General features: G+C 36.4%; 1 protein-coding gene across 1 annotated transcript in view; it reads left to right on the top strand.

Moving 5' to 3' along the window:
* The window catches only part of GABRA2 (gamma-aminobutyric acid type A receptor alpha2 subunit), a 175,961-nt gene that overhangs the window by 101,107 nt on the left and 62,427 nt on the right, over window positions 1-12,427 (top strand). The window contains exons 7-8 of the mRNA XM_005681573.3: window positions 4,352-4,495; window positions 5,512-5,664. Of these exons, the coding sequence (XP_005681630.1) occupies window positions 4,352-4,495; window positions 5,512-5,664 (297 nt within the window). The remainder of the gene's footprint in view (window positions 1-4,351; window positions 4,496-5,511; window positions 5,665-12,427) is intronic.

Below are 12,427 nucleotides of genomic sequence, written 5' to 3'. Positions count from 1 at the left end.
AGCTCCAAGCATGCTGTATCCTGCATCAGACATAGACTGGCGATTCAATTCTTACATGATAGTATACATGTTAGAATGTCATTCTATATGAAAAAGTGGGAGCTCCTTGAAGTTCCTGACTATTATTGTTTACCTCCTTTTTCAAGTGCAAATACATTAAAAATGCAACATAAAGTGGGTTATTTTTTCAACTGAGAGTAAAAATGTTAAGGATAGATTCTGTTGTTTAGTGATCAGCCTGACACAAATGCCAGCAGAGAATAAGTGAAAAAAAAGAAAAATGAAGCTGGATCTCTGTAATTATCTTTTTACTTTCTAATAATAGAGGGATTTTTTTTTTCTAAAATACATTTGAAAGAGTCAATGGAGCAAGATTGCGCCATGTGGGCACTTTCTGTGTACAAAAAGTATTTCAGAAAAGGCACTGTGCATTTGGCTGTTGTATAGGTCACTGAGGTTGTATCTTGTATGTCAACCAGAAGCATTAGCTCTACCAGAATAATTGAAAAGAGGGAAGGTCAAATCATCTCCCTAGCCCCACAGGGCATTCAGGGCAGGTTCAGGATAAATTCATGGACACGGCTAAGCAGCTTCTCTCTTTTGTGAGAGTGTTCTATAGCCTGATCTTTTCAGAAACCATGCTCTTTCTAGCACTCCATCTTTGTCCATTCTGAGCAGCTTCTGACTTTTCACACTCTTGAACAGAAATGCAGTTCACTCAGCTGATTAAAAATATGTATGACTAAATAATGTACCTTCTGCTCACAGACTGTATCAAATGAAGAATAAGGAAGAATGATGGACAATACGAATGCAAAACCCTCTGATTATTTTGATGATCATAGTTTTATGGAATGATAAGTTCAATTGTATTTGTTCTGTTCTATATTACAAAAGGTGTCAGTTCCCAATTTTCTTTGAGAATCTCCTCTTTGTATAATTACAAAGCCTTCATTTCCTGTCATGTAAACTATTACTTCAGTACTAGCACTTCTTCGAAAATTATTTAAGATAGTCAATCATGTTATTCCAAGTAAACATTAAGCTAGGGAACTACATTAGATGCAGCACAATAAAGCTCATTTGCATTGCATAAATTGTATTAACTAGATAATTGAAAAGCCTTGATACCAAAGAAAGTATTTATTGAAGATGCAGTAATGATCTAAGAAGGAAAGACATTTTGCAGTGGACAAGTTAGTGCCATTAAGATACTAAACATAAGCGATGTCTCAATTCTGAATATGAAATAGATACACCTGAAAATATTTTAAATGAAAATTTAACATGTCTTAATAGTGCATCTTCAGACAAATGTAGTATTATGTGCTTGCAAATATGGTTTTCTGTATCTAGAAGTGTTGCACATAGAGCTTATTGTTAGGCATTTTTTTTGAATTGCACTTACTTAGTTTTCTCTATATTTATTTTCTGACACATAGGGTTTAAAAAAAGTTGCATATTATTTTATTTATCCTTGCCAATAGTACATACTTGGGACATAGATAGTTAATTGTATAGACAGCAGTATGGAATATGGACCAACAGGCCAACCCAAAACTTAAAATGTTGGCAAGACAAATTTTGGCAGAAGGGGCCATGGCCTTTTCTTCTAATCATTTATTTCTCACTTGTTTAAAAGAATTTCCTTGATTCCCACAAGTGATGGAATTCCTGGAGTTTTATCATTATCCTCAAATAAAAGAAGCATCTTTTCTACTAAATTACAATTTTGAATTCAGTTTTGTTTTGCTTTTTGCTACTGCTTCACATCTTTATACAATTCCTTGCTATTTAATTTGATCTAAAACTTCCTGAATGGAAATCTAAAAGTACTCTGGGCATCATCCTAAAATAAATTTTAATTTTGGGGAAAAATTAATAAATTAAAATGATTTTGGTATTGTTTTGGTTATCAAATATTAAGAAGTTGTTAGTATGCCTTTACTCCTTATTTCAGATTAGGATTCAAAATGGGTTATTGATTTAAATTAAGTAAAATTATGTAATGGAACCTAATCTAGACATGCAATTTATAAAGAAATTTGTCTTTTTCTCCTTTTATACTTCACTGAAAAATCACAACAGTCTCTGAGTTTATATGTGTGTTTGTGGACCAGAAAATGCCTCAAATCTGCATTGCATAACTTTCTGTTCTCTCTTTTCTTGCCAGACCTCAAATCTAAAAAACATATTCCTACCTAACAAATGAAATAATTTCTTTTTATAAAAGATATGGGAAGGATCAGTCATTTTAACATATTCTTGAGCTTCCATCCAGATTTCCATCTTTCATAATAGTAAATAACAAAATTAAAATGTTATATGTTTCCTGATTAATCTAGCAAGAATGAAGCAAGAGCGTTTTCCTTATGACAGTGCAAAAAGTATAGCTATGAATAAGAAAGAGTCCCTCCCATCAGTCTCTTATTAGTTTCTCAAAAATTTCTCCATTTTGCAGAGTTTCATTTTCTTTTATTTATGTTTAAAGGTAAACATCAAAATTCAAAAGTGGAATTATTATAATTGCTTAAAATAAAACCTTATATGTATTAAGATCTACAACTGCTGAGTACTCTGAGGTCTTCTGATATAAAGTGGAACATGTGATGTCTTTTCAGTTTATTAAATTATGTGTCATTTGAAATTTTATTGAAGAGAAGGTCATTATATGTACTCAAAACAAGCCACTTGATAATCTGAGAATGCATTGCTGGTTATACACATTACTAAGATTACTTAATTATATATAACAACAAAATCATCAATGACTAATTGAAATTAATTAATAGAAATTTAGATTTTAGAGTAACTGAATTCATTCATATGTAAACTATAGGAAGATATTTGCTATTAAATATATGTATATACAAACATAATGATATGCTATATATATATAATACAAATACACATATTTTTAGAATGCTATTTCACAAAAATATTTTGCATAATTTAATTTACTTGTGGATGTAGGTGTGTACATGTCTTTCACTGATATTAACCTTTACTAGTGACATTCAGAAAAGCAGACACATTGTAGTATGTCATTGAAAGATCACGCAGTGGATAAGACACAATAACTTTATTGTAACTAATGCTTAAGTGGGAATGGACTTGTGGTCACAGACTTTCATTCCAGGTAAGTACCAGAACCATCCCAGAACAATGGTATTAACCTAGAAAATGTATAGGTGGCAGGTAAATGAGCTTTCCAGTGTCCTGAAGACCTAGAGGCAGACAGCTGGAGACAGCTGGTTCTTTCTCTCCTTCAGTTGAAAATGTGACTATGATGCTGAGTTTTGCTCAGGGACCAGAAGTAACTAATATTTCTAAATATTCCCATGAGCACAAGTGCATAGAAGTTCTTCGGAAGGTCAGTAGGACAGCCAGAATTGTCTGCTTATTCAACTGTGGAGAAACTCTGCCTGTTCCCCCTCAGGACATATAGGCGCAAGGGAAATGCCAGAGCCAGAGAAGTGCTGAGACAAGATGCGCTGCTTGCTCTCCAGCTTTACAGTCATCTCACTTCAGCTAAGTCCTGTATCTTTGGCCAAATAAATCAGAAAGTTACATCTGGTCTGTACGTGATCTGTCTCCTCCTGCCAATATACAGCTTAATTAGGATGCTATGCAAGTATAGTCCCAGTGAGGTCTGTGTGCAATAATTAATTTTAAAATGAGTATGTTTTAAAGTGTTTTCAATTTATGAAACTATAGCATTCTGAGTTATTTTATATATTCAGCAAAATTCTCATTCGTCTAATGAAATGTGTTGTATCATGATAGCTAAGTGATTTAATTCTTAACTAGGTGAAGGTTTTGAAGAAAAGTCTACAAAACTAACTACAAAGATAATACTTTAAATACAATATATATCATTAATGTTCTCACATGGAAATAAGTTACCGTTATGTCCAGAGAACAATGTCATTTTGGAATACAGTTATTATTTCATGAGCAATGGCTGTTTCTAAATTAACTAGTTAAATGGGCCTTGGGTATTTGTAACCTGTTTACTGCAATGCCTTCATTTGTTACTTTGGGAATATGGAAGACATTTTAACCATCTCAGAGCCCAGTGATTTTTGCAGATTCTAAAGAGATATTCGATCTTTGTCGCTCAAAGTGGTTGCAGTGAAAATATCCTTATGGTCATGGTTGCCTCTCTTGATCTGTTTCACACCCTTCTTATTGAAATTTCAAAGACACTTTTTACCCTAAAAATATGATCTTTAAACATCAGTTTTATAGTAAACAATAATTCTGTGAAATATACAACCTTTGATGTTATTATTATTGATGATTCTTACTAAAATGCTTAAAAAGATTTTTTTTCCCTAATTTCCTCCAGATGCGTATACAACCTCAGAGGTTACTTACATTTGGACATACAATGCATCTGATTCTGTACAAGTTGCTCCTGATGGCTCTAGGTTAAATCAATATGATCTGCTGGGCCAATCAATTGGGAAGGAGACAATTAAGTCTAGTACAGGTCAGTAAAAAATGAGTCTAAAGAAAAGCCAATTCCTAAGAAAGTTAATGGGTTAAAGCCATTGGAAATGTATCAGTTTGCTTAAAACCTTTTTTCTCTTGAGGTCTAAGAACTAGTAGCATAGATAGTGCTTGGGAGCTTTTTAGAAATTGAGACTTTCAGGCCTGACTCCTACTAAGTCAGGATCTTCTTTATAACAAGATTTAAAGGAGATTCCAAGATGTGCATTAAAGTTTTAAATAAACACTGATCTAACTTGTCTTTTGAGATGAGCCAATTTTACCTTATCAGTGTTACAGTTTCCCTCATATTCTAATTCTTTTCCCCCATCCTGCATGAGTTATGACTATTCAATGCTTGATTATAAATAATTAGTACTAGCCTCTGTGGGAAAGCTGAAACCCTCCCTAAGAAAACACAGCTGTATGAACTCATGATCTCACATCTGGCAGATATAAACCCAGAGAGCAGAATGGAAGGTAGCTATGAGGATCAGACAGAACTGACCCCAGTATATTAGAGAAGACATTAAGACTGGTAAATTCAGAATTGGTGATAGGATTAAAATCTGGGCGAAAAGATCAATCTTGGAGATGTGGCCAGAGATCAATACCACAAAGAGCCTAAGTAGGGCTAGACTGGAAAACAATTAAAGCAAAGGCTTGAGGGTGGTACCAAAGAGGATGAGGAGCTGAGCAACTAAGATAATGTTATGTTCAGAGAGCACTTATGAATCCTCTATCCTTTGGTCAGTAAGCATGACCTAGAGAGAAAAATCAAATACCATACTGTATACAAGCCATGCAAATTCCTTGATCATATAAAAATTTTCTTTTAAATACTATTGCTATGCTAAATGGCATTTTAATGTTATATATTTTCCATGCCATATATGGGATGAATTCTTTGCATTTTTAAATCAGGGACTTTTTTTTTTTCTCTAATCCCTTCCATTTCCAAAATGTTCAAACTATTGACTACTACAGTTTCTTAAGCTTCTTAAATTTTTCTTCTAGGTGAATATACCGTAATGACAGCTCATTTCCACTTGAAAAGAAAAATTGGATATTTTGTGATTCAGACATATCTGCCTTGCATCATGACTGTCATTCTCTCCCAAGTGTCATTCTGGCTTAACAGAGAATCTGTGCCTGCAAGAACAGTGTTTGGTGAGTGACTAACTATGTACTGTGCTGTACAGCACATTTTGTTTCATGGCATACTTTCAAAAGCAATCTGTCTCTTGATCCTCACCCCAATAGTTTGTCATGTACAGAGCAGGGAGTATTTGGCTTTGCCTTGTAGATGAGGAAACTGAGGCTCAGGAAAGTAAAATATAGAGTCAGTGTCCCATTCTTGACAAGGATATAAACAGTTCTCAAATCTGAAATATACTATCTTCTTTCTGTTAAATCATTTTGCTTATCAATACTTCATTTCATATTAGTATAAGAAGACTATTTTAGAGGTTTTAATATAAAGTTCAACAGTACCATATTTCTAAGTTTTTATATTTACTTTATTTGTTGGTTTTTTTTTGGCGGGGGGGGGATTAGTTTTTAGATAAACAAAGATGACCTTAGTACCTTAAATGAGAGAGAATAAGGGAGGAAGGGGAGGAGAAAGAGAAAGAGATCCCTCATTCCCTATCATTAGTATGTTTAATAACAAAATTAAGTTTCTTGGTTTAAAACATGCAGGGAAATTTGGTTACTGCTTTTTAGATATATGAATTAAGATGAGAACATTTTGTAACAAAGTAGGCCACTTTGTGTATTTGGTCCACTCATTCATTTAGGAAGGCTTTACTGAGAATCTACTGTGGTGGAGAGCACCAGAATAAGCAGGAAAGTTAATGCCAACACAAGATGAAAGCATTATAAAAGAGACACATGCAAGCCATTAAAAATATACAGCAGCACGGAAGTTCCCTAAGAGGGCTGATTAAGTAGCTGAGTTAACATTCAAACTAAGTCTTGAAGGATAAGAAGGAGATTCCCAGATGAATAAGATGGGACAAAAATCCTAGTCAAAAAACGATAAAGTATGCAGTAATATAGCAGTATGAAAGGACATAGTGTATTCAGTGACAGTGAGCTGTTTCAGTGTCAGTGGATATGCATACAGATAGAAATGTAGTTTGAGACCTAGATGAGACATCCTTGTAGGCCATGTTAATATAATGTAACTATATCTTATAGACTATAGTGTTTTGAGACCATGGACATGTGTAAAGCTCTTAGAACAATGTCTGGCATTTAATACATGCTATGTAACTATTAGCTGTTCTTATTATCAGTGGTGAAAAATCAATTTTAGTCTCAATATTAGAAATGAATAATTTAAAAGATAATTTCATTTATAATGGTGCCCAAAATAATAAAATATCTAGAAACAAATGTGACCAAGTAGGTAAAAACTTGTCCACTAAGAACTATAAAACTTTGCTGAAATATACTAAAGTAGATCTAACTAAATGGAAAGATATCTCATGTTTTGTTTTTTTTTTGGAAGATAGTACCATTAAGATAGGAATTATCCCGAAAGCAATCTATAGATTCAATACCTGTAAGAAATCCAGTGGCTTTTTGGGGCAGAAATGTCAATCCTCAAATTCATGTGAAATTGCAAATGTCTCCAAATAGCCAAAACAGTATCAATAAAGAAAAAAGTTGCTGAACTCATACTGCCCAGCTTCAAAGCCTAGTAAAAAGCTACATTAATCAAAACACTGTGGTAGTGTCATAAGGATGGACATATAGACCGATGGAATAAAACTGAGTCCAGAAACAAACAAACAACTATGACTAATGAATTTTCAGTAGGGGTGCCAAGACCCTTCTGTGGGGAAATAGTATTCTCTTTACCAAATGGTGCTGGGACAGCTGGATGACCACCAGGTGCAAAGGAATGAAGATGGAGTGCCACTTCACCCCTTGACACAACAATTAAACAGGTATAAAACATTAATGTAAAACTGAGAATTGTAAACTATTAGAAGACAATACAGGGTCTATTAGAAGAAAATGCCAGAGAAGTCTTTATGAATTTGGATCTTAACAGTGGATTCTTAGATTTGACATCAAAATCATGGGTAACAAAGAAAAACAGATAGAGTGAATTTCACTAAGATTGAAAACTTTTGTATCTCAAACATCATCAAAAATATGAAAAGACAACTTACATTTGGGAGAAAAAATTGCATTTCATACATCTGATAAGGGTTTAATATCCTGAATAAATAAGGAATTCTTACAACTCAAAAACAAAATGACCAAAACCATGATTTTAGAAAATGGACAAGAAACTCAAATGGACTTTTTTCTAAACAAAATATACAAATGGCAAACAAACACAAGTAATAATGTACATCATTGTATTTTAAGGAAATGCAAATCAAAGCAACAATAAAATACATATTATACATACTGCTGCTGCTGCTGCTGCTGCTGCTGTCACTTCAGTCGTGTCCGACTCTGTGCGACCCCATGGACGGCAGCACACCAGGCTCCCTTGTCCTTGGGATTCTCCAGGCTAGAACACTGGAGTGGGTTGCCATTTCCTTCTCCCATGCATGAAAGTGAAAAGTGAAAGTGAAGTAGTTCAGTCATATCCGACTCTTCGCGACCCCATGGACCGCAGCCTACCAGGCTCCTCCACCCATGGGATTTTCCAGGCAAGAGTACTGGCATAGCCATAATAATGAATAAACCAAAAGAAAAAAGGAACTTAAGTACTGGTGAGAAAGAAGAGAAATAGAAACTGTCATAAATTGCAAGGGGAGTATAAATAGGTATAGCTTCTGTGGACAGTTGTTTGGAGGTTCCTCAAAAAGTTGAACATAGAATTAACATATGATCCAACAATTTCACCACTAGGTATTACCTAAGATTAATGAAAGCATGTTTATACAAAAACTTGTACACAGATGTTTATAGCAACATTATTCGTAATAATCAAAAGATAGAAACAATCCAAATATCCTTTGTAGATGAATGGATAACCAAAATATAGTATATACTTACAGTAGAATATCAGTCACCTATCAGTCAGTCAGTCAGTCAGTTCAGCTGCTCAGTTGTGTCTGACTCTTTGCGACCCCGTGCACTGCAGCACACCACGCCTCCCTGTCTGGCACCAACTCTTGGAGTTTACTCAAACTCATGAGTTGGTGATGCCATGTAACCACCTCATCCTCCGTCATCCCCTTCTCCACCTGCCTTCAGTTTTTCCCAGCATCAGCATCCTTTCAAATGAGTCAGTTCTTCGCATCAGATGACCAAAGTATTGGAGTTTCAGCTTGAACATCGGTCCTTCCAATGAAGATTCAGGACTGGTTTCTTTTAGGATGGACTGGTTGGAATTTTTTGCTGTCCAGGGGAATTTCAAGAGTCTTCTCCAACACCACAGTCCAAAAGCATCAATTCTTTGGCACTCAGCTTTCTTTATACTCTAACTCTCACATCCATATATGACCACAGGAAAAACCAAAGCCTTGGCTAGACAGACTTTGTTGACAAAGTAATGTCTTAGCTTTTTAATATGCTATCTACGTTGGTCATAACTTTTCTTCTAAGGAACAAGCACCTTTTAATTTCATGGCTGCAGTCACCATCTGCAGTGATTTTGGAGCCCCCCAAAATAAAGTCTGTCACTGTTCCTGCTGTTTCCCCATCTATTTGCCATGAAGTGATGGGACCAGATGCCGTATTTTAGTTTTCTGAATGTTGAGTTTTAAGCCAACTTTTTAACTCTCCTCTTTCACTTTCATCAAGAGGCTCTTTAGTTCTTCTTCACTTTCTGCCATAAATGTGGTGTCATCTGCATATCTGAGGTTACTGATATTTCTCCTGGCAATCATGATTCCAGCTTGTGCTTCATTCAGCCCAGCGTTTCTCATGATGTACTCTGCATAGAAGTAAAATAAACAGGATGACAATATATAGCCTTCACATATTCCTTTTCCTATTTGGAAACAGTCTATTGTTCCATGTCCAGTTCTAACTATTGCTTCCTGACATGCATACAGATTTCTTAAGAGGAAAGTCAGTTCAGTTCAGTTCAGTTCAGTCACTCGGTCGCTTCCGACTCCTTGTGACCCCATGAATTGCAGCACTCCAGGCCTCCCTGTCCATCACCAACTCCCAGAGTTCACTCAAACTCAGGTCCATCGAGTCGGTGATGCCATACAGCTATCTCATCCTCGGTCGTCCCCTTTTCCTCCTGCCCCCAATTCCTCCCAGCATCAGAGTCTTTTCCAGTGAGTCAAATCTTCACATGAGGTGGCCAAAGTACTGGAGTTTCAGCTTTAGCATCATTCCTTCCAAAGAACACCCAGGGCTGATCTCCTTTGGAATGGACTGGTTGGATCTCCTTGCAGTCCAAGGGACTCTCAAGAGTCTTCTCCAACACCACAGTTCAAAACCATCAATTCTTCAGCGCTCAGCTTTCTTCACAGTCCAAATCTAACATCCATATGTGACCACTGGAAAAAACATAGCCTTGACTAGTTGGACCTTTGTTGGCAAAGCAATGTCTCTGCTTTTGACTATACTATCTAGGTTGGTCATAACTTTTCTTCCAAGGAGTAAGCGTCTTTTAATTTCATGGCTGCAGTCACCATCTGCAGTGATTTTGGAGCTCCAATAAATAAAGTCTGACACTGTTTTCACTGTTTCCCCAATTATTTGCCATGAAGTGATCATGACATCCGGTCCCATCACTTCATGGCTTTTTAGTTCCTCTTCACTTTCTGCCATAAAGGTGGTGCCATCTGCATATCTGAGGTTATTGATATTTCTCCTGGCAATCATGATTCCAGCTTGTGCTTCTTCCAGCCCAGCATTTTTCATGATGTAATCTGCATATAGGTTAAATAAGCAGGGTGACAGTATACAGCCTGGACATACTCCTTTTCCTATTTGGGAAAAGTCCATTGTTCCATGTCCAATTCTAACTGTTGTTTTCTGACCTTCATATAGGTTTCTCAAGAGGCAGGTCAGGTGGTGTGGTATTCCCATCTCTTTCAGAATTTTCCACAGTTTATTGTGTTCCACACAATCAAAGGCTTTGGCATAGTCAATAAAGCAGAAATAGATGTTTTTCTGGAACTCTCTTGCTTTTTCCATGATCCAGCAGATGTTGGCAATTTGATCTCTGGTTCCTCTGCCTTTTCTAAAACCAGCTTGAACATCAGGAAGTTCACGGTTCACGTATTGCTGAAGCCTGGCTTGAAGAATTTTGAGCATTACTTTACTAGCGTGTGAGATGAGTGCAATTGTGCGGTAGTTTGAGCATTCTTTGGTATTGCCTTTCTTTGGGATTGGAATGAAAACTGACCTTTTCCAGTCCTGTGGCCACTGCTGAGTTTTCCAAATTTGCTGGCATATTGAGTGCAGCACTTTCACAGCATCATCTTTCAGGATTTGAAATAGCTCAACTGAAATTCCATCACCTCCACTAGCTTTGTTCGTAGTGATGCTTTCTAAAGCCCACTTGACTTCACATTCCAGGATGTCTGGCTCTAGGTGAGTGGTCACACCATTGTGATTATCTTGGTCGTGAAGATCTTTTTTTGTGAAGAGGAAAGTCAAGTGGGCTGGTATTCCTATCTTTTGAAGAATTTTCCACAGTGATGTGGTCCACACAGTCAAAGGCTCTGGCATAGTCAATAAAGCAGAAATAGATTTTTTTCTGGAACTCTCTTGCTTTTTTGATGATCCAGCAGATGTTGGCAATTTGATCTCTGGTTCCTCTACCTTTTGTAAAACCAGCTTGAACATCTGGAAGTTCATGGTTCACATATTGTTTAAGTCTGGCTTGGAGACGTTTAAGCATTACTTTACTAGCGTGTGAGATGAGTGCAGTTGTGGGGTAGTTTGAGCATTCCTTGGCATGGCCTGTTTTGGGGATTGTAACAAAAACTTACGTTTTCCAGTCCTGTGGCCACTGCTGAGTTTTCCAAATTTGCTGGCATATTGAGTGCAACACTTTAACAGCATCATCTTTCAGGATTTGAAATAGCTCCACTTCAATTCCATCACCTCCACTAGCTTTGTTTGTAATGATGCTTCCCAAGGCCCTCTTGACTTCCCATTCCAGGATGTCTGTCTCTAGGTGAGTGATCATACCCTCATGATTATCTGGATCATGAGGATCTTTTTTATACAATTCTGTGTGTTCTTGGCACCACTTAATATCTAATGCTTCTGTTAGGTCCATACCATTTCTGTTCTTTATTGTGCCCAAATTTGTATGAAATGTTTCCCTGGTATCTCTAATTTTCTTGAAGAGATCTCTAGTCTTTCCCATTCTGTTTTTTTTTTCCCCCCTATATTTCTTTGTACTGATCACTGAGGAAGGCTTTCTTATCTCTTCTTGCTATTCTTTGGAACTGTGCATTCAAATGGTATATCTTTCTTTTTCTCCTTTGCTTTTTGCTTGTCTTCTTTTTACAGCTATTTGTAAGGCCACCTCAGATGGACATTTTGCATTTTTGCATTTCTATTTTTGGGCGATGGTCTTGATCCCTCTCTACTTTACAATGTCATTAACCTCCATCCATAGTTCATCAGGCACTCTGTCTATCAGATCTAATCCCTTAAATCTATTTCTCACTCCACTGTATAATTGTAAGGCATTTGATTTAGGTCATATCTGAATGGTTTAGTGGTTTTCCCTATTTTCTTCAATTTAAGTCTGAATTTGTCTATAAGGGTTTCATGATCTGAGCCACGGTCAGCTCCAGGTCTTATTTTTGCTGACTGTATCCAGCTTCTCCATCTTTGGCTGCAAAGAATATAATCAATCTGATATTGGTGTTGGGCGTCTGGTGATGTTCATGTGTAGAGTGTTCTCTTCTGTTGTTGGAAGAGGGTGTTTGCTCTGACCAGTGCATTCTCTTGGTAAAACTCTATTAGTCTTTGCCCTGCT

Source organism: Capra hircus, chromosome 6, assembly GCF_001704415.2.
Source record: "Capra hircus breed San Clemente chromosome 6, ASM170441v1, whole genome shotgun sequence".
In the NCBI taxonomy this organism is placed as follows: domain Eukaryota; kingdom Metazoa; phylum Chordata; class Mammalia; order Artiodactyla; family Bovidae; genus Capra; species Capra hircus.
Note: the sequence above shows the minus strand (reverse complement) of the source record. Positions and strands in the feature narration are given on the sequence as shown.